Source organism: Apiospora hydei (assembly GCF_038363865.1).
Source record: "Apiospora hydei strain CBS 114990 chromosome Unknown utg000004l_segment0_segment0, whole genome shotgun sequence".
NCBI classification, from domain to species: Eukaryota; Fungi; Ascomycota; class Sordariomycetes; order Amphisphaeriales; family Apiosporaceae; genus Apiospora; species Apiospora hydei.
In genome coordinates this window covers 8,544,036-8,569,388 of record NW_027117363.1, presented here as the reverse complement: position 1 = coordinate 8,569,388, position 25,353 = coordinate 8,544,036, and the positions used below count along the sequence as shown (strand labels likewise).

At 54.1% G+C, this 25,353-nt stretch overlaps 8 protein-coding genes across 8 annotated transcripts; 5 read left to right on the top strand and 3 right to left on the bottom strand.

Moving 5' to 3' along the window:
* Positions 1 to 635: 635 nt before the first annotated feature.
* PG997_005166 (myb-like dna-binding domain-containing protein) lies at positions 636 to 2,306 on the bottom strand (the record flags this gene model as incomplete). The annotated part of the gene is made up of 2 exons (XM_066809481.1): positions 636 to 2,042; positions 2,169 to 2,306. 2 exons carry the CDS (start codon positions 2,304 to 2,306, stop codon positions 636 to 638), a joined length of 1,545 nt encoding a protein of 514 aa, XP_066673099.1.
* Positions 2,307 to 2,475: 169 nt separating this feature from the next.
* Positions 2,476 to 2,941, top strand: PG997_005165 (uncharacterized protein; the record flags this gene model as incomplete). The annotated part of the gene is made up of 2 exons (XM_066809480.1): positions 2,476 to 2,841; positions 2,891 to 2,941. 2 exons carry the CDS (start codon positions 2,476 to 2,478, stop codon positions 2,939 to 2,941), a joined length of 417 nt encoding a protein of 138 aa, XP_066673098.1.
* A 977-nt stretch (positions 2,942 to 3,918) lies between these two features.
* Positions 3,919 to 6,463, top strand: PG997_005164 (uncharacterized protein; the record flags this gene model as incomplete). The annotated part of the gene is made up of 3 exons (XM_066809479.1): positions 3,919 to 4,050; positions 4,426 to 6,237; positions 6,290 to 6,463. The coding sequence occupies 3 exons, from the start codon at positions 3,919 to 3,921 to the stop codon at positions 6,461 to 6,463; spliced, it is 2,118 nt and encodes a 705-aa protein (XP_066673097.1).
* A 661-nt stretch (positions 6,464 to 7,124) lies between these two features.
* PG997_005163 (uncharacterized protein) lies at positions 7,125 to 8,153 on the bottom strand (the record flags this gene model as incomplete). Its single annotated transcript, XM_066809478.1, has 1 exon — positions 7,125 to 8,153. The coding sequence occupies one exon, from the start codon at positions 8,151 to 8,153 to the stop codon at positions 7,125 to 7,127; it is 1,029 nt and encodes a 342-aa protein (XP_066673096.1).
* A 2,678-nt stretch (positions 8,154 to 10,831) lies between these two features.
* Positions 10,832 to 13,588, top strand: PG997_005162 (leptomycin B resistance protein pmd1; the record flags this gene model as incomplete). The annotated part of the gene is made up of 1 exon (XM_066809477.1): positions 10,832 to 13,588. The coding sequence occupies one exon, from the start codon at positions 10,832 to 10,834 to the stop codon at positions 13,586 to 13,588; it is 2,757 nt and encodes a 918-aa protein (XP_066673095.1).
* Positions 13,589 to 13,637: 49 nt separating this feature from the next.
* On the top strand, positions 13,638 to 14,966 carry PG997_005161 (P-loop containing nucleoside triphosphate hydrolase protein; the record flags this gene model as incomplete). Its single annotated transcript, XM_066809476.1, has 1 exon — positions 13,638 to 14,966. The coding sequence occupies one exon, from the start codon at positions 13,638 to 13,640 to the stop codon at positions 14,964 to 14,966; it is 1,329 nt and encodes a 442-aa protein (XP_066673094.1).
* A 4,007-nt stretch (positions 14,967 to 18,973) lies between these two features.
* Positions 18,974 to 20,054, top strand: PG997_005160 (uncharacterized protein; the record flags this gene model as incomplete). Its single annotated transcript, XM_066809475.1, has 2 exons — positions 18,974 to 19,420; positions 19,458 to 20,054. 2 exons carry the CDS (start codon positions 18,974 to 18,976, stop codon positions 20,052 to 20,054), a joined length of 1,044 nt encoding a protein of 347 aa, XP_066673093.1.
* A 1,665-nt stretch (positions 20,055 to 21,719) lies between these two features.
* PG997_005159 (GPI ethanolamine phosphate transferase 3) lies at positions 21,720 to 24,934 on the bottom strand (the record flags this gene model as incomplete). The annotated part of the gene is given in 2 exon segments (XM_066809474.1): positions 21,720 to 22,401; positions 22,413 to 24,934. 2 exon segments carry the CDS (start codon positions 24,932 to 24,934, stop codon positions 21,720 to 21,722), a joined length of 3,204 nt encoding a protein of 1,067 aa, XP_066673092.1.
* Between the last annotated feature and the right edge of the window lie 419 nt (positions 24,935 to 25,353).

Below are 25,353 nucleotides of genomic sequence, written 5' to 3'. Positions count from 1 at the left end.
TTCTTCTTTGCTCAAGGCTTCGATTTTCACGGGTCTCTTCCGCATCAGGCGTACGGACACATACGAACAAGGGAATTTGCAGATGTTGCATTGAACCCTCTCATGGTAGTTCTTCATAGCGGAATCTACAAAACCTACCAAGATGGACAGCTTCTATTGTGCTTTTCATGTGATGTTCGGCGATATTTATAGAACAAGGTATGGCTATGCAAGGGAGGCATGAGCAGATCATGTCGATTCATTTAATCTATCCCTACATATTTCTCATCATGTTTGTTAAACATGGAACCGTTTCTATAAACGTAGTATCCCTCTGCGGTTGCATGGGTGGTCTGGGTCATAGGCTCGCTGTAAAAGTCCCTTTTTATCCCCTTTCTCTCCCATATTCTCTTACTTCGTCCGGTCTCCTAACTCCTTTCCCCGTGCTGTTTGCCGAAGAGAATAACAGCATTGGTTCTCGCCGAGCCACTGTAGCCTGCTTTATAAAAGTGAGAAGAGGAATATAAAGCGCAAGTGGGTATCAAAAAGTTGTTTTGCAGGCTTTTCTTTTCGTGGCCGGTGCTGTCTGTTCGTCTGTTCCGCAGAAAGGGGTGTATGTGCTCTGGTGGGATATACAGGCGGACGATATCTGTATTCTACGCTCCAGTAGCCACAGGAACGCTGGCAGGGGCAACACCCTCCTCCTCTCCCTGAGTGCCGTCATCAACAGCTCCCTCCTCTCCAGCCGCCGCCCCTTCTCCACCCTCTGCAGCAGCATCCTCTGCAGCAGCTGGCTCCTCATCATCCAGCAGACCCAGCTCCCGCCTCTGCTGCCGCAGCTCCTCGAGGTGCTCCTCGTACTCGGCCGCGACGCGCGCCTGGTCCGCGCGGATATTATCCGGCTCCTGCCACTCCTCGCCGCGCCACTGGGACTTGTAGTCCTCGAGGTCGATGGCCACTTTCTTGGCGCCGCGGGCCATGATGGCGGCGTTGACGCGCTTGGGCCGGGCCTTTTCCTCGCGGTTGAATTTGAGCTTGATGTGCCGCCGGGACTTGCCGGGGAAGACGTGCGAGATGGTCTCGAAGTCGGTGCCGAACATCTTGAGGTAGTGGTAGAACCGCTCCGTCTCCTCGTCGGACCAGTGGTTCGTGCCGCCCATAGCGGCCTTGTTGGCGCGGAGGTACGAGGCCGACGTCGTGAGGTTGGTGAATTCGTCCTCTTCGACCGTCTCGAGACTGGTGAAGTCCTGGCCGGCGTGCTGGTTCACCGTCAGGGAGCTCTGGTTCACGACGATCTGGCCATCGATGATGTCGTATTCGACGCCGCCGCCGTCCATGGGCGCCACGGCCTCGGCGGCTTCCGGGGCGGGTGTGCCGCCTTCGGCACCGTTGCCTCCGGCTGCAGCTTCGGCGCCGTCCTCACCGCCACCTTCAGGCACATCGGGAAGAAGGCCCTTGGCTCGCTGTTTCCGCTCCAGCCGTCGCATTTGCGCATTCCGTCGCGCCTCGCGCTGCCGTTCGAGGATAGCGTCGGCATGCTTGAACTTCTTCCCGATACCGAGATCCCGCGTGATATCTGCCATCTTGGTCACGGTATGATCGATCTGCTGGTTCTCGGCGTCTTCGGGCGTGGGCTCCCGCCGCTTCCGACGGAAGCCTTTAGGCGCTGCAGCACCGACTGGTCCTTCTGATGCAGCAGCATCTGCAGCTGCCGCATCCCCGTTTTCGGCCGCCGGAGCTGCATTGCTCTTGCGCTGTCGCCGCGGCTTCGGGGCTGCTGCTGCTGGGGTACCTTCGCCATTCTCCGCGCCTGCTTCCGGTGCGGCCTTCTTCTTTCGTTGCCTCTTTGGCTTCGGGGCGGCCGACGCAGCTTCGCCATTCTCTTCACCACCTTCCACGGGAGCCTTGCGCTTGTTATACTGTCGTTTCTTCTTGGGTTCTGCTGTGGACGGTCCAGCTTCGGCAGGTTGGGCTTCAGCAGGAGTTGCAGCGGCCGCGATGGTCTCTGTGATAGGCAGAGTAGGGGAGACGGAAGATTTCGTCGCGGGGCTGCCGGCTGAGAACTAGGACCAGCTTCTGCGGCTGCGGGGGTGCATTGGATTTTGTGGTCGCCTGAGGTTGTGTCGCAGCCGGTGTGATGAGTCCATCCGGTGCTGGAGTAGCTAGACCCGGCCTGTGATCCGGGGTACTCTGGGACAGTGTTGCAGCTGGCGTGGCGAGACCGTCCGGCGCAGGGGTAGCCAGAAGGCCACTTCGGGAAGTGACCGCAGGAGTAATCGGTGGTTGACTCGGCGCTGGCACTGGCACTGCCGATTGTACGGATCCATGCCGTTGCTTGTCAGCAGCATCAGACGCAGCCGACTTGGGGGGATGGATGCATTGGTTTTCGTCGCTGACTGTGTGTTTGTAGGCTCGGTAGGCTGATCTCTGGGAGCCGGAGGCGGGTTCGTTGTTGTTTCCGGTACTGCGGTGGGAGGTGGGTTCGTAGGCGCTGGAATGGCCGTTACTGGTCCCTGTGGCTTGGTGGACGTCGTACTTGGAGCAGTCGTGGCAGTATTGGATACGGACTCCTTCTCCTTAAGTGGTTGTATCGTGGGTGTAGCGTCACCATTGCTGGAAGCACTTGGGGTTGATGCCGTAGGGGCTGTAGCAGTCGCCGAAGGCGGGGCAGGCGTGGAAGCCTGGGACTGTGACTGGGACGGAGGCTCAGTGATTGCGGGCGTTTGCGACGCCGAAGTCGAAGGGGGATCTACGGCTCGAGGGGGCTTGGCTTTCGGTTTGAACTTGGATAGCCCGGACTTCTTCTTCAGCATGGAACTCATCTTGCTCGAAGTTCAATCGGATGTTGCTGGATCTGGTTGCGTCTGTGTGTGTAGGTCGCCAAGGCGATAAGTGCTACCACATCTTACAGAGGGAGACAGGCCGCAAGTGGGTAGTAGAGGTCATCGGAGACGTAACCTAGCTTTTGTTTTCTTCTCCAAGACTAGCAATGAGTAACAGAAAAGATGCAGGCAAAGAAAACCAAACCGACAGTGAATGCAGCGAGGATGGATGGTGGGATGAATTGGATTGATTGACAGTAAAAAGAATTGGTGGAGTAGGTTCAAGTTCGCAGCGGTCGTAGTCACCCTCTGGGCAGGCAGATAGCGGGCGATAAGGCCATGCCAAGCCAGCCTGCTGCAGCGTGCAGCCTATCGCCGCCTGTCGCTCTCTACTAAGTACAGGCCTTCAGTGGGCCCCCAGCACATAAAATCGCGTGGCACGGGCCCCCTCGACCTCCTTGGACGCGGCGTCGCCACTTACGGTTTAGCGGCACCATGGAAAGACGGGCTGCTTCTGCTGCTGCTGGGCTGGCCGAGTTTCTGGTCTGTTGGCTTGAATCAATCATTGCCTGCTGGCTGAATCCTCAACTCAATCTTTTTTCCCTGGAACATCTAATCAGCAGAGGCCCGGCTACTCTTGCTGCGAAAGACACTACGCCCTACCGCATCTTCCTCTCCTGTTTTTTCTCCTTCCCACCCAGTCTGCGCTGCCCAGCCCAACCGAATTGGCCAGCCCGATGCGGTCACGAATCATCCCTAAAGTCGATTAAGGATCATTCTTCTTCCTCTCCTGCTTTTACCGACTCCTTTGCCTGCCGTCTCGGTCGAATCGCGCTGACCAGCACTCCCGACCACCGCCTCGCATTTCCCTCGGTCACGGGGGCAATCCTGCCCTTTGGACACACTTCTTCTCCTTCTCCTCCGACTTCAACCTCAACACAACAACCAACACACAGCTCACTACTGCATCCATACATTCTGACATCGATCTTTCCACCCTCCCCGTCCCTTGTCTTCTTGACGCTCCCGTCTGGTTCTCCACTCGACCCTTCTCGCCGTTTTCTTTATGCCTCTGTCTTCTGCCAAATCCTCTCCACCTCTGTCTTCCCTGGCCAAGATGGAGGACAGAAAGAGACCCGCCATGAGCGGCGCCGACGACATTGGCCCTCCCAGCAAACGCCAAGCCGTCAACGGCAGCAGCAAGCACTCCAAGGACGATTCCGACATGAAGGAAGAGGCTTGGATCGAGGTATGTTGCCATCTTCCCTCTGCTCCTTCCATATCTATCCCTCGACCACCTACGTACACCTTTTGTGCCGCATTGTGATTGCCCAACACGTGAGCACTGCATCGTCTCCCCACCTGTTGGCTCTGATCTCATCGTTGGCACGGTATCGCAATAATGACGGCCTGTCACTTTCGCTCCCTGTCATGGTGGCCTGATTCATACTCACAATTTCAGACTTGATGCCCAGCCTTCGCTGTCATCTGTTCTGCCTCTGATGAAACACATCCTGCCATTCCTGATTGCCAAGATACCTCCGTTCACCCGACATACCACGACAATCGTCGCACCATTGGAACGATGGAAAGGAGGAAGCGCTGACAGAACCGGGACTATTAGGAATACACCAAGGATGCGATACTCCGTCAGATGCTGGAATACAAACGCAAATGTAGCACTCTAGAGACGCGGCTGGAAGAGGTGGAACAGCGCTCAGTCCACCATGATGACCATCTGCGAGCAGTTGACTCCTGGTGGCTACAACTTCTCCAAGAAGTGTCGGTGCTGGCTGAGAACAAGGTCCCTTTCCAGACTGGCGAAGACCACCCGTTCCCCACCCATACTTCTTTTAAGGATATCGAAACGCTTCAAGCGCACCTCGACGATAAAGCAGTTGCCATTAAGACCATAACGGACAGCTTGTTTTCCCGCCTTTCTGGTGCCCGTGGTCAAGTAGCGCCTAATATCACCAACCTGGAGTCACAGGTTAATACTTTGCTTGCCAACCAAAAAGAGTTTCTTGTCAAACTCGACCGTCTGGCTTCGGAAAAGGACGAAACGTCGGAGCAGCTTAACACGGCCACGCTCAGGTATCTTAAGGCTGAACGGAAGCTGGACAGGGTGAAGAGTACACAAGTGCAGAAACTCGAGCAACAAGCCATGGCCAGCGCAACAGCGCGCCCGTCAGGCGCAGATGCGGACAACGGGAATTCGGGCGAGTCGAATGGAAATGCTCAAGCTCTCCAGCTTGCTCTCGAAGAAGCTAAGATCGAGGCTACGAAGCAAAAGGAACAGCTGGATGCAGTTCAGGCGCAGAACAAGACTATCCAGGAGGAGCTCACCAACCTCCAAATCAGACTAACCAATCTGACGGATGAAGACTATTCCCGCACCGACCTGTACAAACTGCTGAAGAATCAGCATGAGGACTTGGTCAAGAAGGTCAACCACTTGGACACGGAAAACAAGAAGCTCCAGGAAGTCAGCCACAAGCTCAAGGTCGAGCGTGAAACGTACAAGAAGAAGCTGGAGGACGAGGCGCAAATGTTGACGACCGAGCTGGAGGACCAGCTACAGCAATCCGATACTGCACTCGCCCGAGTAAGGTCAGCACGAGATGAGCTGCACGGCGAGGTGACAATGCTCAAATCTCAGAGAGATCAGGAGCGCCAAGCCGTCAACCACTTTAAGGAGCTTGTAGCTGCCAACCAAGATCGTATTGCCGCACTGGAGTCAGAATTGCAACGCCTGCAGCCGAGCGAAGATGTGGATATGACGCCGCGTCCGGACCTTGAAGAGATGAGCCTCGAAGATCTTCGCGAGAAGTACAAGAAACTGGAGAAGGACTTCAAGTCGATCAATGATGAGCTCCCCGCTATGACAGCAGCCGTCAAGAAGTATCAGGGACTTGCGACTAAGAAAATCATGGATTTCGATACGCTGGAAGAACGCTTGGCTATGGCTATCGCCGAGAAGGCCAAGGCGAACCAGAAATATTTCGATGCTCGCAAGAATACGGATATCCACATGGAGGAGATCAAGCGCCTGCGAGCCCAGAACAATAAAAGCTCCGACATCATATCGCAGCTGAAGGAGAACGAGGCCCAGCACCGCACGCTGTTGGGTAACATGGAGAAGCAGCTTGTGGACCTGAAGCAGACCAACACAACCATCATGACAGAAAGTAAGCGACTCGAAACATCCAGTAACGAGGCTTTGCGTCGTTATGATGCCTTGAAGAACCAGGTCAACGAGCTGTCCTCCTTGGCGAAATCCAAAGACGCCACCGCCTCGCAGGTTAAGGACCGTGCGGCGGTGCTCGAGGCGGAGAATGAGAAGATGAAGTTGCGGGTCGATCACGTATCGAAGGACCGGGACAAGTGGAAGGTCAAGAGCATGAGCAATTCTTCCGAAGAAGAAGACATGCTACGAGTGAGTCAAACTACCCTGGCCGTGAAGCTTCCGAATACTAACAATCTTTTAGCAACTGGCCACTTGTTCGGTTTGCCAAAACCGCTTCAAGAATACGGTGCTCACGAAATGTGGTCATATATTCTGCAAAGAATGTACCGAGGACCGCTTAACGAACCGAATGCGCAAGTGTCCGAACTGCGCCAGGGCTTTCGACCGCAACGATATTATGACGGTGCATCTGTGAGCCCGGATACCACGGACCATGTCCGACCAAGAGACGATCGGGGAAACCTGTGCTGTATAGTATCTGCCGATGTGTATGAGTGTTTGTACATAATAATGAGCCTAGCGACCGTTTCTGTGTTGAGAAGGATGGGCAATTCACTGCCTGACACGGACGCATATGAGGATGCTTGTGTTGTGTCTTGGGAAAGATTTTGCACTATGCCAGATACCCACCCGGCTTGGGAGCGGAAGCGAAAGAGAGGGACCGCTGAGAGGAGACGAATATTCATGAGGCAGTCGAGCAAGAGCGCCCAGATATCTCGAGGGGTCCGCGCTGGTGGATAGCGGGCGAGATACCGCAATGACTCGTTTGAGACGCGGTAACACACCCCCCTTTTGCTCTTAATCGAAGCGATGAAGAATTACGGGCGCATAGGATAGAGAAGCAGTCTATACCTGCTTTGTAGGAATACAACAACCTGACAAACAACCATATATGTACGATGTAATTCGTTTGCATTGGTCCAGTGTGGTAATGTGATTATCTGGTGAAAGGAACACGCTTTGGAAATCCATCGGACTTATGATTTCGTCAAATAAATCGTTTGATTTGTTGGCAAACGTTCATCCACCTAAGCCCATCAATTTGTTGCTCAGTTTCTCTAAGATGTTCTACCGCACTACCTGCGACTTGTACCGCCGAATCCTGTACTTTCGTGTCGCTCGGATGAGGCCGAGCTCGAGCTAGAATATGACGGACCGGCGCCCCAACCGGAACTGCTGCCACTGCCACCATATCCCGAGCCATAGTTTCGCTGCGGCGGCGGCTGTTGTCGACTGCTGTTACCCCTGCTGCCAGCATAGTACCCTGCAGCGGCGCCCGACGCTGCACCTGTCCAGAAACCTGGCCTCCAGCCTTGCTGCTGCTGCTGCTGCGATGACGATGATCGCTTCGAGCTGTACGGCGGCGGAGGGTCGTCGTTGTCGTCGAATCGAGGTCCACCGCCACCACCGCCACCTGGTCCCCAACCGCCGCCGCCGCCGCCACCACCGCCGCTTCCTCGCGGACGTCGCTGGACAGTTCCGTTATTGTTGTTGCCGTACGCGTTAAGCCATGCGTGGTATATCATCGAGCCCACCACGCCGAGGAAGAGCATGCAGAAGATGAAGGTGCCCGCATTGATGCCGAAAATCTCCGGCGCCGAATTATTGCCGCCGCCGCCACCACCGCCTCTACGTCCTCCACCACCCGCCAACTCCGGATACCGCCTCTCGCCCTCCGCGGTCAGGATGAGTCGGTACTGCACGCCGCAGCTGCCCTTGAGGACGTAATCATCATCGGGGCTGCTGTAGCCTTCGCACATGACGTCGGTGCCGCCGAGCTTGAGCTCGGGCGGCAGGGAGGCGGTGCAGGACCACTGGATGTCTTCGGTCTCGTAGCCGGGCCCCTGGTTCGTGCAGCGCATGACGTCGATCTCGTGCAGGCGGCACAGGTTGGCCGGCTTCGAGACGCACTGGAGCTGGGGCATGGCGGGGACGCGGCGGTGGGTGGTTTGGGCGCCGGCGCCGCGGAGGGTGAGGGTTTGGACCTGGGAGAGGAGGATGGCGTTTTTTGGGGACTTGGGCCGCCGTGGTGGTCGGGGTGGTCGACGACGCCAGGACGACGAGGAGGAGGGGGCCCCAGAGGGCCGGGGGAGGTTGAGCTGCATCTTCCGATTTCGTCTGTGGTGGTTGTGTTGTGTTGCAGTACTGTGTGTGACCCGCGAGCCGGGAGCTGGGAAGTGGAAGTTGTTTAATTGAGTATTACGATGGCGGCGGGTAGGGCCGGGAGCGAGCCGCCGTTGTAGCTTTGTTCGTCAATTAACCACCCGGTGATTGTGGCAGGGTGGCTGGTTTCGCGGGGTACCAGGGGCGGTTGAGGGGTGCATATGGCACGTCTTGGAATAAAAGTGATATGTGACTGATTGGTGGCCCAATCTGAAACTGGCATGTAAGCCGTATGGTTCCCTCCTCACGATTAGTTGAAAAGTGAGTAGGAAAGAACTGGGAGTCAAACAAGTATCAGAGGCGAATTGTCCTAGGGTGTTAGCATAGTAGGTGAGGCGAAGTCGCGCTTGAGGACAAGCTGGCAGTCACTCATTCCAGTTGTTGGTTGGGTCACCACCGCCTGTCACTGCATGTCGAGCCGATGCTGCTGCCTTGATTCATAGGCAGTTTGTCGCCACGTCAATGCAAGGCTGAAGAAACAGCATCCACCTTCACGCCTTCAGCTCGAGACTTCAGCTCATCGTTGGCCAGCCTTGTATGCATGGAAGAATCGCTCTCACCTTCTCTCGATCAAGATCAGGCGGGTATGTAAGTTTAAACCCGGTCCATCTAGCAGATGGGATGTACATTGTACATATCTCCCGAGCGACTTCAGTAATACTGTTCACCACATGATGTTTCCTGCAAGAGAATACAACTAATCAGTTGATATGAAGGACTGGTTTCACTCAAAAGAATTGTTTCCTTCCGTTATTGCAAATGTTGATCTGTCGGTGCTGAGGCCGGTTTATGTATTTGTGCTGGGGTTGCGATGTATCGGGTCCGGGGCAAATGCCAGACTGTCATGATGAGCGGAGGGAATTTTCTTTTTTGTATCACCTGCATCCGACTGGCACATGCAACCAAGAGGTGTGCATTAGCTGAGTAGGGGGGAGAAGAAGGGGCCTGGCAAACGAATGCGATTGACGGGAAGCGCAAGCAATCCCGATCCCGAAGCCCGTCTTGATCGCTTACCTACACCCGACTGACTACCCCTGACTATTGGCTATGGACCCGAACCCCGAGATGGTCGTGTCGTAGGAGGAGGATTTTGGGGAGCGCCATATTTCGAGAGACGTGTGCTGAGGTGATCGCAGTCAGCCCACTCAGCCCTTCGGTGTCAAGTAGACCCCATCAGGGTATTGAGGCAGACGATCGCGGATGCCGGGTGAGTCAAGAATCCCATCGATGGTCGAATCTGACTACAAGCTACCGCCTAGCCTTACGGACTACACATACCAAGATGCCTAGTGAGGAATAAAGTCCCAAGGTAATTGTCGTTTCGGTCGTCGGTGAAGCTATCGCCTCTTAGCGTGGGCCTGTCTAGAAACCCGGAGAACCTAGAAGCTTAGATCAGAGCCCTGCATGTTTAGGCGAGTGAGGGCGTTTGATAGGAGGTTATTTGGCATGCACTAACACGCACGTCTTGGAAACAGACTTCTGTCATGTTCTTGGTATGCCCCTGCCTGACTTGCCTACCTTGTGTTTTGTTGTCGCGTTACGCATATGTCAATCAAGATCCGATCAGTTACAGGCGCAAGGTTGGCAAGCTTTGCCAAGTACATGGCAGGCACGGAGTAAAGGCCCGACGAGATCTCGCGGTGGATGGCATGGGAATGGATATCTCATTTACAGTGCACGACAGCCAGGACCTGCCGTAATCAAATTGCCAATCGCCTCCAGCGCTGTTACCAGGCGACTCGGCGAGCGGCTTGCCTACTTTGGGCAGGTACGGATACAGAGACCCAGCGGCCACGGACCAGCTCGGCTGTGAAAAAGCGCCTCCTCGCAGTCTAGCAACGCTGCTCAGGCCCTCTGATTCCAGTTCTGCAGCGCTACTGGCCCCATTCCCCAGACGCGACACGGCGGAACTCGTGAATCCCGTCCCTAGGTTACATAAAGTAATGCACATCGCCAGCGAAAAAGGGTGCTGCTACTCGTACATAATACGACGGCACGACGGCCAAAAGTGCCCTGCTGGAATTATAAACACTTTCGAGAGTCCGATCCCGAAACCAAAGGGGACCAAAAAAAGTGACCACAGGTCTACTGCTCACTCTCTCTCTACGCCACCGACGAGGCATTCCATTGGCACCCATCTCCTTTCTCTTCTTTCCTGTTCCTTACGGGTGCGGCTGCTTTTCCTGAGAGTTTCAACATCATATAGATTCCGCCCAATTCGCTCGTGACAATCCTGCCGCCAGAGGGTTCTTCGACCCTGCGATGATTCAGTCACGACTAACCTGATACTATTCTTTTGCCTATATTGTCTTTTTTAGAATAATCTTAATCGGATTTCTTTGCTTTTGAGGTAAGCCCCACCCCCACTTTCACAAGTGATCGCCGCGTGTGTCACGGTTCGGCTTCTCATCATCATGGAGAGTCTATTTGATGCTATTCATGGAGTCGCATGTCATTCTTGAGTTCGTCCAAGGGTTGGCCGATTCGTTCGCCATATTTCCCTTGGGCGGTTGCTCAAGTTGTCTCGAGCAACCTCTCTCATTCCTTTCCCGACTATTTCGAGGTCGCTCTGGCCTTTCCCGCAGCTATCATCATTCCTTAGGCGTGCAAGTCGTTGACCATGTCGCAGGAATACCTCACCAGGTTTGAACGGCCCTTGCCCGAGCCGCCGTCCAACAGGGCTTCCGAGATCTTTTACGACTCGTTTGAAGACTACAGGGCCTTTGAAAACGCTCACAGGATGATGACCCAAGAATCCCAAGAGCGGGTGCCGGAGGAGATCGCAACTGGGAATGAGAAGCAGTTGACGGATGGCACGCGTTCTAAACGAAACTCCAGTCGGGGCGACTCGGAGAAGACAGGACGGGGCCAGAACAAGACCATGTCCAAAACTGCCGAAGCTGCGAAAGAAGAGGAAAGCGATCCCTTCAAGGACCTTCCGCCTCACGAGGCTCAGATTCTACGGAGGCAAATCAACACCGATGAGGTCAAAGCCGGCGTCGGCATCCTGTATCGCTATGCCGACAAGTGGGATCTCACCATCATGTTTGTCAGTTCGATATGCGCCATTGGCGGTGGCGCTGCGCTGCCTCTCATGACCGTCATTTTTGGAAATCTACAGGGGACGTTCCAGGGCTACTTCCTTGGGCAGGTCACCTACGACGAATACATGGGTCAAATGACTTCACTGGTTCTCTACTTCATCTATCTGGCTATCGGAGAATTTGTCACCATCTATGTCGCCACGGTCGGTTTCATCTACACAGGCGAGCACGTTAGCGCAAAGATCCGGGAGCACTATCTCGAGAGCTGCATGAAGCAGAACATCGGCTACTTCGATAAGCTCGGTGCCGGCGAGGTCACTACTCGGATTACGGCAGACACCAACCTTATTCAGGATGGCATTTCCGAGAAAGTCGGGTTGACGTTAACGGCCGTGGCTACTTTCGTTTCGGCCTTCGTCATTGGCTTCATCGAGTACTGGAAGCTGACTTTGATCCTGTTGTCCACTGTTGTAGCCCTCATGCTCGTCATGGGTACCGGCTCTCAATTTATCATCAAATACAACAAGCACTCCATTCAAGCATATGCTCTTGGCGGTAGCGTGGCGGACGAGGTCCTTAGTTCGATTCGCAACGCCGTCGCTTTCGGCACACAAGATCGCCTGGCTAAGCAGTACGATGCTCACCTTATCCGAGCTGAGCGCTACGGCTTCAAGGTCAAGGCAACCATTGCTTGCATGGTGGCAGGTATGATGTGGGTTCTGTACATGAACTATGGTCTGTCCTTCTGGGTAGGAAGCCAGTTTCTGGTTGACGGTGCAGTACCCCTCTCGAAGATTCTCATCATCATGATGTCGGTTATGATTGGTGCTTTCAATCTCGGAAACGTTGCACCCAACATCCAGGCCTTTGGCACGGCTGTCGCGGCTGCTGTCAAGATCTACAACACCATCGATCGAATCTCTCCCCTGGACCCTACCGTCGAGACCGGCGAGAAGCTGGACCATGTTGTGGGCACTATCCGCCTGGAGAACGTCAAGCATATCTACCCGTCGCGTCCCGAGGTCGTCGTCATGGACAACGTGTCGCTAGAAATCCCCGCCGGCAAAACGACTGCCCTGGTTGGAGCTTCTGGATCCGGCAAGAGCACCATCGTTGGCCTCGTCGAGCGCTTCTATGATCCTGTCGGTGGCTCGGTATACCTCGACGGGCACGACATCAGCACATTGAACCTCAGGTGGCTCCGTCAGAACATCGCCCTGGTCAGTCAGGAACCCACACTATTCGGAACCACTATCTATGGCAACATTAAGCACGGCTTGATCGGCACCCAGCACGAGCATGAGAGCGACGAGGTCCAAAAGGAACTCATCATCGAAGCTGCGAAAAAGGCAAACGCTCACGATTTCATCTCCAATCTCCCTGAGGGTTACGAGACTAACGTAGGCGAACGCGGTTTCCTCCTTTCCGGTGGCCAAAAGCAACGTATTGCTATCGCCAGAGCCATCGTTTCCGATCCCAAGATTCTTCTGCTCGATGAAGCCACCAGTGCGCTTGATACGAAATCCGAAGGTGTCGTTCAAGCTGCCCTGGAAGTCGCTGCCGAGGGTCGTACAACTATCACCATTGCCCATCGCCTGTCTACAATTAGAGATGCGCATAACATTGTGGTTATGTCCCGCGGAATGATTATCGAGCAAGGTACACACGACACGCTTCTCGAGAAGCAAGGAGCCTACTATAGCCTGGTTAATGCCCAAAACATCGCTGCCGTGAACGAGATCACGGCCGAGGAACAGGAGGCTCTCGACGAAGAGGAAGCGGCTCTGATTCGTAAGGCGTCTGTTAAGCACGGTGATTACATTGAGGACCCAGATGACAACATTCGGGAGAAGCTGAACCGCTCAACCACTCAAGCCTCCGCTTCAAGTAGAGTTCTTAAGGGTCGCTCGACCGTCGAAGAGGAACACAAGTACAGCTTATGGACACTTATCAGCCTGATTGCATCCTTCAACCGAGAGGAATGGAAGCTCATGCTCTGGGGTTGTTTCTGGGCGATCATCTGCGGTGGTGGTAACCCAACTCAGGCCTACTTCTTCGCCAAGCAGATCATGGTTCTGGGTGTTCCTCTCAGCCCCGCGACTAACGGCCAGCTCAAAAAGGACAGTGATTTCTGGAGCGCCATGTACCTGATGCTAGCTTTCGTCCAACTTATTGCATTCATTGCTCAAGGTGTCGCTTTCGCCAGGTGTTCCGAGCGTCTCATTCACAGAGTTCGCGATCGTGCGTTCCGCACTCTGCTCCGACAAGACATCGCTTTCTTCGACAAAGATGCCAACACTGCAGGAGCTCTGACTTCCTTCCCTCTCGACTGAAACGACTCATGTTGCCGGTATCAGTGGTGTTACTCTGGGTACCCTGCTCATGGTTAGCACCACATTGGTTGCTGCCCTCGTTCTTGCCCTTGCCATTGGCTGGAAGCTATCTCTAGTTTGTATCGCGACCATTCCAGTGCTCCTGGGCTGTGGTTTCTTCCGATTCTACATGCTCGCCCACTTCCAACGACGCTCAAAGACTGCCTACGAACAATCTGCATCTTACGCTTCCGAGGCTATCTCTGCCATCCGAACAGTTGCTTCTCTGACCCGCGAACACGACGTTCTGGCTCAATACCAGAGATCTCTCGCTGCCCAGCAACGTGCCAGCTTGATCTCCATTCTCAAGTCCAGTATACTGTATGCGGCCTCCCAGTCGCTTCTGTTCTTGGCCTTTGCTCTTGGATTTTGGTACGGAGGAACCTTGATCGGCAAGCATGAGTACGACATGTTCCAGTTCTTCGTCTGTTTCTCGGCTATCATTTTCGGCGCCCAATCAGCTGGATCCGTGTTCTCCTTCGCCCCTGACATGGGCAAGGCCCACCAGGCCGCTGCTGAGCTCAAGACCCTGTTTGACAGGAAGCCTGTCGTCGACACCTGGTCCTCAGATGGCGAGCGTCTCGACTCTGTGGATGGTACTATTGAGTTCCGGGATGTTCACTTCCGATACCCTACGCGACCTGAGCAACCCGTTCTGCGAGGCTTGAACCTTACCGTCCGGCCCGGCCAATACGTGGCCCTGGTTGGTGCGTCTGGTTGCGGTAAGAGTACGACAATTGCTCTGCTCGAGCGCTTCTATGACCCGATCGTGGGCGGCGTCTACATCGACGGCAAGGAAATCAGCAGCCTAAACGTCAACGAATACCGTTCATACATTGCGCTCGTGTCTCAGGAACCCACTCTTTACCAAGGCAGCATCAAGGAGAACATCCTTCTTGGCGCTAACCACGAGGTCACGGACGAGGCGGTGGAGTTCGCCTGCAAAGAGGCCAACATCTACGACTTCATCCTATCATTGCCCGACGGCTTCAACACTGTGGTTGGTAGCAAGGGAACTCTCCTTTCCGGTGGACAGAAGCAGCGTATCGCCATCGCGCGCGCGTTGATCCGCGACCCCAAGATCCTCTTGCTTGACGAAGCCACATCGGCACTCGACTCCGAATCGGAACACGTCGTCCAGGCCGCGCTCGACAAGGCCGCCAAGGGCCGCACCACCATCGCCGTGGCCCACCGCCTCAGCACTATCCAACGCGCTGACATTATTTATGTCTTCGACCAGGGCCGCATTGTCGAGGAGGGCACGCACTCTGACCTCATGCGTAAGAACGGCCGCTATGCCGAGCTGGTGAACCTCCAGAGTCTGGAGAAGAACCGGTAATGCCATGACGGCTTATAGATTTTTCTAATCCGTTTCTGGATTCTGTTTTTCTTGTTTTAATGCTTTAGATGATGTTCCGCTTAGAGCGCACTGCACGCATGATTTCCCCCACCCCTTAGTATTGTTACACGAATAGATTCAGTCTCATGGCGACTATGGACGGAAACGAAGGAAAGGACTACATGATCCTCATCGATTTTTGGTATGAGGAAAAGGAGGGGAGATTGCATCATCGACGGCGTTGGCGGTATTGCTATAAGCACTTTTAGATTTTTATGTTGCTCTTGACGAGGGTCCGGCCAAGGAATACTTGGTGCCGTGATTTGCACAGTTGCAGTCGTACAGCCAGTCATGAAGGAGGAATGGTCATTCCCGATATTTCTTATGTGTTGTTTGTTGTTGCTCGCGCGCAAACACACTCACACCTACTTGCTGCTTGCCTGTCTGGCATGGCGAGGTCGTACTTTGTATATAGTTCTTGTAATTGAAAAAAAGACCATTCGCTCTCTGAACATCTCGCCCTCTGACTCGCTCTCGTATGTTTTTTGCGGATGATGACTACGATGTTAATTCACCTTACGGGAACTATCCGCAGTCGGGTTAAGGAAACCACGGCTCACTACCGAGATATTGTTATTATTTCGCCATTATTGGCTCAAGGTGGACAGGTTGTATCAAAGATCGGGTCATGTTTTGTGCAGCCTCCCCCGTCTATCCCAAATCATCATTACCCAGCGTACACTGTCCAGCAAATGCACTCATCAAGAACCAGATCCAACGACCAAGCTTCTTCCCGGTAACTGAATCTCGTTACTTCTAATGAGTGTTAAATTATATCTGTCAGGGGCTATGAGAATGTAAAACATACCATCCCTCTTGTTGCAACTCTGACCTTCGTATGCATGCAAGAGGATGAGTCGCGTGTTACCATGGCACGCCAACAGGAACATGCAGCAAGGATTTGGGCTATCCCGGCCTGTTTTATGTCCGTCGTGTTCATCCTCTGGCTTGGGGAATGGATCGGCGGCTTCTAGACTTTGGGATCGACACATTTCTTTTGAACCAGCCCTCTTGCACTTTTTACATCAAATACTACTACACATTGGTGAGAAGGAGCAACCTAGCTACTATCGACCACCTGCACTTCCAAGTTTTAATTAGAAGCACGGAAATTGACCAGCCCAGGCGGGATTTTGGTTGGTGACGATTCCGTGTTCCATGGCGATGACTCGAGCTGCATGCAGTGCAAACCCACCCAAACCGCCTATGCTGTGTTTTGCATGAGATCCTCGTCGGTCCCTCCACAGAAGCACTGCGCCCCAGAACTCTATTCGGCCTCGCTGCTACTTCCCCTGACCTTACCTCACTGTCGGGCCCGGCACGTCGTACCCGGCCGGGACGATTGTGTTTGTCTGTCTGCCTGTCTGCCTGTCTGCCTGTCTGCCTGTCTGCCTGTCTGCCTGTCTGCCTGTCTGCCTGTCTGCCTTGGAACATGTTTGTTTGTGTGTGTGTGTCAACCAAACAGACCCATCATCTCGAGATGGATGGACGGTGTGTGTTACATAACGACCATTTCCAACGGAACTAACCAATAATGCAACCATTGATCGCAAAACCCAGCCAATTTGGCTACCTGGGTATTTATTTGTTTACTGACCTACTACACAATTACAACAGTTACCGATCGGCTAGGTCGGCCGGCCCTAGAGGCTGTTTAGACACCGCCCCAGCTGCCCGAAAGAAGAAAGCCAAGCGAAGGTTGACAGCATCGGCTGGTCAATAGCATCCAAGAGGCAACCGCCCGCAGTGCGATGACTAGACCTTATCTGATCCTGTCGTCGTAGGCTTGTGCACCGCTCAAGTTAAGCCTCATTCAATTGTGAAGAGAGACACCGAAAAGCAGGGTAGGCAGGCAACAAGGGGGGAGAAGGGGAAATTTTGCTTATGCAGGCGCTCGAAGGAACCTGCCCATATCCGACTTGCCTGCCCACGTAAACCCACTTGGGGTGCGTTGCGTGCCCCTCAAAGCGACAAAAAGTCTCCGATGCGGTGTCCTGCCTCCCCAGTGCCCTGCTTTTGCACTGCAGCAGACTATCCAGCCAGCATCTTACTCTGATGCCTCCTTTTCGTGGTGGGATGGAATCTCGTCACTCCCTCCTGCAACACGAGAGGGGCCAAAGACCAAAGGAATACTCGCATCGCACCATCGTCTTCCGGCTTACACAAATGCGGTCGCTCGGGGCTTGGGGCTAGCTGGGTGCTACCGCATGCCCTAGTAGTCTCACGACATGTCGCACACCGGCGCCCAGCAGCCACTCGCGTGGTTTATTCGCACCAAGGCTAATGGTTAATTGCGCCTACTGCAAGGTACGGCGGCGATATGGGCGGCGTTGTGGGCCACCCAACGTAAGGGGACCCTGTTTAGTTCATCTCATTCGCATCGTTCTTGCGGAATCAGGCTTTCAGAACGGGCCTCTCTGCGCGCAACACCATGCGATTTGCCAGGAGGCTCTGGTTGCTGCTGCTGGGGCCACCAGTTGTTTTCCCCTCCCCTCTTATTGCCCGCTATTTTCATATTCATGCATCGGCCCAGATCTGGAGCACCGTACAGAAGCCTGGAGAAAAAATGGACATGAGATCGGTACATGTCTTGGTCACGCACTCGATCAAGTGAACGAGTTTCTTCGGGTCCGGCTCCCCCATTCCCAGTCAACCCGACGCCAGCGAACTGACGGGATCTCTCCGTGGCCAGGTCACGATTGTCAGAGACAAAAAACAACAGGGGTTGTGTGTGTTTTTGTAGGCCTACATACATATGCATGGCGCTCTTTCCCCGTCAGCCCTCAGAGACCAAGAGAGTCCTTCTGTCTCGAATCCCTACCGTATGCACGGGAGAGCAACGCTCGATTTTTCCGATTTAGGCGAAGTGCAGCAGTTTGCATATCTACCGTTTTGTCCTGGCGTTGCGCTGGATCCCATCCTTGTTTGGTTGTGCAGACACGTCCTGCCAACTGGTCTAGCCCCCATTGCCCTGCTCGCTCGTTCATGGTTGTTGGCGACGGGTGGGCGAGTGAAAGGACAGGCAGGGATGGGGGCAGTGCCTCTTTTCTCGCTTTATGTGGTGTGTGTGCCATGGGGAGGCGCGGCTAAGATTTTCTTTAATTAACATGCCGGTGTGCAGGCAGGCCTGACCTTGATTCTTTCCGGGAATGAGAGCCAATGGCGGTGACCAACTCCTCTCTGCCCACTGTCTCCCACTCCTCATCCAGTCATTCGTTCAGACCAATCCATTCTCTCGTTCGGTCTCCAGTCAGTCAATTGTTGTTGACCGTCTTCGCATCTGGTGCCATACACCTTCGTCGCTCGTTTCTCACCTACATTACAACACACCTACTTAATTCTACACTATTGATCATAATTGCTCCTCGCACTGGACCGACATCTTAATATTGCCCTTGCTTTGCTCTGCTTTGGTTTGCGAACTCGTGGGACTTCGACGATTCCGAGAAAGCTTGGCTCTGATCCTACTCGATCAGCTCAAGTGAGACATACATAGTCTCGTCGACTAGCCTCGCAGTCGCTTCGTCTGCATTACTTACTTATACGGCGAATTCATTCACGGAACTATTTTCGAATATCACCGTATCCAGCCGAGGATCGAACCAGTTCCAGTGTGCGGGTCAGGCCATCTCAAGTTCCTTCGCGGCTCGGGCCACCTGATACAGCGGCGTGGCGATTGTTGGAGGTGCTCGTTCCCATTGGTGTCTCGGTCCTCGCCTTGACGCACTCACGACAGACAGCGCTCGACAACACATCAATATTTGGGTCTTGTTCTTCTCCCTCCGGATAAGACCAGACGTTATGCTGGCAGGTGTCGCCGACGGTAGAAGTGCCGCTACGACTTGATGTTACTTTTTGTTTCCACCCATTCCGCAATATCTAGAGTGGTACCCTGTACCCTTGCTCGACGTTTCAGGCTATCCCGGTCTTGGGATCCATCCGGGGCAATGATTTTCGCAAACACTCTTTGCTGGGTCTCCCTGACCACAGCTATATCACTCCAGGCCTCCCGTCCGCCCATCGAGACGCCGGCCGTGGACCGCCTGCCATCATCGTCCGACAGCGAACAATGGCAGCAAATCATGTCCGAAGAGGAATCAGCCCGTCGTCTACCGCGTAGAAAAGTCGCTGCACGAGCGGCCGATCAAGGATCGACAACTGTCATCAGCATCGAAGTGCCCACTTCCACCACCTCCAAGCGATCGGCAGTGACGCCTGCCGCCGCTACAGGACCGTTACCAAGCCCGATGGACAGCCTGCCCACGACGTTCCCGGACGATGTGACGGGAAAATGCCCGGCCTTCATTCAGAGCTTTCTTGCCGACAACACTTTCAAGAGCTGCTACCCATTTTCTATGCTCTTACAGGTAAAGTTCAACCCTGAGTCAACAATGGTTCACCTGAACAACCCGAGACTAAGACATGACACAGGGTGGTTCAAATAGCTTCTTCGACGCTCAGAAGTCGCTAGTCAGCCTTACACAGGTCCTCGATGCTTCCTGCAAGGCCGATGTCAAAATGTGCACGTCGTGGCTCGCCGACCTGGCAGACCAATTCCAGCAGGATGGAAACTGTGGCGGCGAGCTTGCGAGTGGGAACACGGTCGTGACGAAAGCGTACGAGGGGCTCAAGGCTTACCAGCCTCTTTACAGCGCAACGTGTCTCAAAGAGCCCGAGAGTCAGGCATATTGCTACGCCACTGCCGCGACGGACACGAAGGACTTCTCGAGCGTCTATCTCTACTACCTACCCCTGAACAGGAGCATGCCGGACACGGCCACGCCTTCCTGCGATTGGTGCAACCAGCAGACCATGGGCATCTTCCAATCATTTTCTTCCAACCGGAAGTCGTCTATAGCTGCGACGTACACGGGCGGATCGGCTGTCATGAATAGGGTATGCGGCGCCGAGTACGTCAACAGCACACTTCCGGTAGCAACAGAGAGCGCCGCCATTCCCATGCAGCAAACCCCTCTTCTGGTCATGTTCTCGTTCCTGCTCATGGTCTTCACCCATCTCTTCCTCTAGGCCGGGCGGCAATAGAGAGCAATTGGCAGTTGGATCGACAGCGACAACAATAATACGGACGGAGTTCAACAGGATGGATATACGGGGCCGGACTAAACTGGCCGTAAGGACTCTGGGAAACGGGCGGCACTTTGGGTTACATAATTTTACGGTTCAAATATCTGATTTGGCGGGACTGGTTTTTGTTTGATGGTCACCTTTCTCCATCGAAGCGTTCGATACCCTCCCACGCGAGCAAAAAATGCTACCTTCTTACTTTCTTCACCCTGAAGCAACGACATTGCTTTAATTTCTATTATTTATTTTTCAACTGTACAAATGTACACACGCATATATAATATTTTCTTCCGTCGGACCTTGGGGGTACTTGGCAAGGATGGATGGATACATATCGGTGGAGGGGGAGAGAACCCGCCAGGGTAACGAGAACACGGGCAAATTGAGATGGGCCAAAGGCGCACATATGGATTCATGTGCCGACGCGAAGACGCCACGGAATGGCAAGGATAGAACTACGTAGGCCACATCACTAGGCCGAAGGGAAACGTATAACGAACACGCACCCCGGGTGACAAGACCGGGGATTAATAGACACTTACCTCCTTACTTTATTCCTCAAAGGTCGTGTGATAATGGATGGGTCCGGTGATTACCTCGACACTTGAGCTTCCTGATGTTGACCATGACTCCGCGCGATGTTTCGTTGCTCAATATACTTGAAGGGATCTCATCTCGGCGTGATGAATCTTCGTCGACGCAACACAATATGAACCATCATGCCTTGGCCTAATAAGACTTTTCCTTTTTCTTCTTATTACTACAAGAGCAAGCGAACTCAAAGTGGCACGTGAAACGTGAAAAGCAACTATACGTGATGTGACGTGACTTACAGTCAACGGGACAGAGAGAAAAAGGAAACAAGAAAAGTTCGAATGTTTTACATGGGAATCCGTGGGCCAGGCCGCGTGACGTGACGTATAGCAGAAAAGAGATTGTTTATATAAACATATTCTTCTCGGCTCCAATTTCTTTCTTGGTTTTCGTCATGGCTCCCTGGTCCTGACAGACGATGTTTCAGAAACACAAGTTACGGGAAACCGCTGTGGAATTGGGCAAAACGAAACAATTGAGACCCGTTATACGTCGCTTCGGATAACATGCTATGTATGCCCCTTCACGATCGCCTATGCAGACAGATTGGGGTAATTCATGTGTGATGAATGCTTGCACAGTAGACTCCTTGAATAATTCAACCATGCTGAAAGTGATTTCATAACATTCATCTGGTGTTCGCACGTAAATTCGTTTAATATAACATAGGAAGTATGTGTATTTACAAAATTGCAAGGTTAGGGGCCTACTATACAATGCTATCCCTCCTTAACTTTGTGGTAATATCCCCGTCTTCGAAGGGGCAATTTCTATAGGTGTCGAGGCATAATAGGGTGTATACAAACGAGGCAGCTACAGCCACACCAGTTTCCCATCGTAATATTCATGTCTCTGAGACTGTCTCGTGCGCCCAGCATTGCTGGGTCATCGTGCCCACTGCTTGTACAGAGACTATATGAGCGTATGAGAGGGGGTATATTCGTATTCTAATAAGGCCCGAAACCCACTCGCCCATCGTAGCTTAGCAGTTCTCGAACGATCTGTTTCGATCGATCAATCTGCCCAGCCAAAGACCTCGCTGACGGCCACCGTATTCGCCCTAACACCCGCAAGAGCAACCAGCATGCCGACGAGGTCGACGACCAGCAGCACGGCCGCCCCCATCATGAAGCGCGGGTTAAAGACGCGGAACAGCATGAGGTGGCGGCGCAAGTGGCCCGCCCAGACCATGGTGGCCAAGCTCTCGACGGCGTAGTAGGTCACAAAGATGCCGAGGCAGCGCGTGACCGTCTCGAGGCCGCCCTTGCGCTTGGGCGACGTCTTCCAGAGCGCCAGGAGCGGCACCGCCACGCAGGCCAGGATCTGGCCCGCGAAGGTGTTGAACATGACCACTAGCGGGGACCACGGGTAGCGCAGCGTAAACAGGGGGATGAAGGCCGAGTCCCACTGGATCGACGAAAGCACCGCCTGGTGACCCGTCTTGAAGTAGTAGAACTCACCAAGCAGCGCCAGCACGATAGGGCCGATGCTCTCCGTGGACAACCCGTTGAGATCGACCATGTCGACGAGCGACAGCACCTGCCACAGCATGAGAGCCAGAGCACCGCTGCCCATCGGCTTCGACAGGAGCATGCACGCTGCCGCGAAGTTGACCACGAGGAGCAGGTAGCGCGCTCCGTTGGCGTTACCGTATCCCAGGATGGTAACCTGGGCGGTCCGTCCGCCGCTTCCGGCTCTGGTAAGCACCGAGATACAGGGGGTGCCCATATGAAAGCGGTCGTGCCGGCAACGAAAGCGAGCGCGAGGACTCCCTGGGCGATGGCCACCTGGATCGTCTTCAAGGTTGTCTCGGCCAGGTAATCATTCAACCACTGGCCGTTGCCGGCTGCGTCTAGAGTCCAGTAGGTGGCAGCCAGACCAAGAGCCCCGCGGAAAACGTAGTCGATCCAGAACGGGGCCAGAGCTTCGTACGACCGAGACGAGATGAGATACCCCTTGATGATGGACGGAAGGCCGGCGAAGACGATAAATGGCAGCGCCAACTGCCAGGGTGCAGACGTAGACGAGTTGGCCGACGCGTAGTATGTAGATGTACAGTATGGCATCTGCTCCTCCCTGCAAAGCTTAGAAAAGGAGGCCAATCGGCCAAGCAGGATGAATACCACAGAGTGGTAGATACCCAAGATGCGGTCAGTGCGGGCCGGGAGACGCAACGCAGCGACAATGCTTACGAACCCAAAAGTCGACAAGAAGAACAGCGATATCGAGTCCTCCCAAATGGTGTACGAGTTCGAGGCAAATCCGATAGACTGGCTCACGGTGAAGATGACACCGAGCCATCCCCATATGGTGTTCGGTAACAGGTTAACCAAGCTCTTCCCCAGTCCAAACAGCGAGATAGTCACTGCTAGTGAACTGGTCAGCGCAGTGATGGCTGCAGCCATTGTCAAGTCCTTTTCCTCCGACATGGACACGAAACCTGCACCCAGAGCACCTCCCATTGCGCTACCAACCAACGCCGCCTTCACCAGGCTTTGGCTTAAAGTCTGGTAAGAAGGCAGCTCGGTTCGACCACCAGCATCCTGCAACTCCAGACTTTTCTCGGCCAGATCCAACTCGGCATCATCCAAGACAGCGAAATCATCGTCTTCATCCCTGGAAACATAGACGAGAAGGACCAGGACCCCGAGTGCCATGACAGCAATTCCCAGGGCCATCTTGGGGACGTCAAAACGTGCCCAAAGATCTTTGCATATCCGGAGCGTTTCTTCCTGGTATGCGGTGTAGGCTCTGTAAACGAGCTCCCGGGCTTTGAGATTGGTGTTGGTTGTGGCCGACTCGGTTGCGCTGTCCCACAGCTCGGCGGGTGATCCGGGCTTTGAGGTTTGCTCGATGCCTCTAGCAGCGAAGTATGAAGCTTGGTACCGACGGATACCCGCTGAGGCCAATCTGGACACGGCTGCCAGATTGTCCCAAGCACTGCCCTTGATTCCGGCGAAAGCTTCTTCGATAGGTCGGCCCAGATTGTTGAAAGGAATTGGCAAGCCAAGTAAAAGTGCCAGCGTAGGTACCAGATCGATCTGGTTCACGGGGCGTTCCTTCGCAGTGGCAGGGGGCGTTACGTATTCCGGCAGCGTACGGCCGAACACGGGTCTATTTGAGTACATCCACAGCGCAGCCTCTACTTCGTCGTCACTCTCACCTCCGTGGTCGCCCTTGCTGTCCATGCCATGGTCTCCCATGACGATCAGGACAGTGTCGTCATCGAGGGTCTTCACAAGATCCTGGACGAAAGTGTTCATTTGTTGAAGCTTGGCGGTCATAGCAGCATGGTTGGGGCCGTATCGGTGGCCAGCGTGATCAACCCCAAGGAAGTGACCGATCAAAACATCCCATTTCGTCTGGTTTTCTTTCTGCATAAGGGGGAAGATATGCTCAAGAACTCCATTATCCACCGTGTGCAGATCCCAGACATTGAAACTGTCGTAAGGCTTGCTGATGTTGGCCTCGAAATAGCCCGGGAAGAGGGAGGTCCAGGTATCGTCACCCAGGTGCACAATGCGTTTACCCAGAGTGTTGAGCTGCATCAGAAGGTTATCCTCCTCGATTGCCGTTCCGCCAAAACTGCTTCCCAGGTCGTTCAGTGTCGGCAAGGTACCGGTTGTCAGGCCCTTCAATCTCTGGAGGGTGGATGTCGGTGGGTCCGCGATGAATGGCAGAAGCACCGCATTGTTGGGCGACTGGACCGCCGTCTCGTAGAGAAAGGGGAAAGCATTGTGGTAGATTTCAGCTTCGCTCAGGTTCTTTACTGGTACGGTGAAATCGTATCGTAGCGCATCGACAAGGACGACAACGGCCTTGTCGAATGTCTTGGGGTGCCAGCAACCTCCCTCCATGCTGCCCTGTCCTTCCCAGGACGCCAATGGCTCGATGGGCGGCACGGAGCACTCGGATTTCTCGTCCAGGACCAAGCGCGTGAGCAAGAACCCGCCCGTGAACAGGACGATGCCGACCACATGTATGCACGTCATCCACACCCAGAAAGCAAAGGTCCAGCCGAACCGGCGCTGGTAGCCCATCTTGCGACGGGCCTCAAAGGCACCACGTTGCTTCTCGGCGGCGCCAGAGCGCTCTTGCTTGGCCTCGGCGCCTAGGAGCTTCTTATTGGCATCTTCGATCTCCTTTAACCGCTTGGCTCTGGCATATTGGGCGGCGATGGTCTGGTACTCGGAAGGAGCGTCCTTCGGCCGTTGGTTGCGCTGAGGCATCGTGAGGTGGTGTAGCTACGATAAGCAAAGGAATGTGGGAGGTTTGGTGGCTCAGGCCTAGCTGGCCATTGGTGTGGTATAGTCGATTGGGATTCGTCTCCAAGTATAGCGGCCGATGCTACCTCGACATGGCTGTTAGAAACGATTTCAAAAAGAGATAAGGTACAGTGTAGAGAGCGACACGGTCAGAGATTGGTCGCGCTTGGTGAGTTGGTGATACCGTGGTGGGTTCACTCTGGTAGAGCTTCAATTAGCTACTAAATCCTTAGTCCCACCTTAGGTAGTGACGGGAGCCAAGCACCCAGGCACAGAGCCCCAGCTGGGGGCGGCCTGCACGGGGCATCTGCCAGCTGTTCATACTACTGGGAATAAGTCGGTCTTTCTTACGAGATATACATCGTCGCCAGCGTTGCATACAG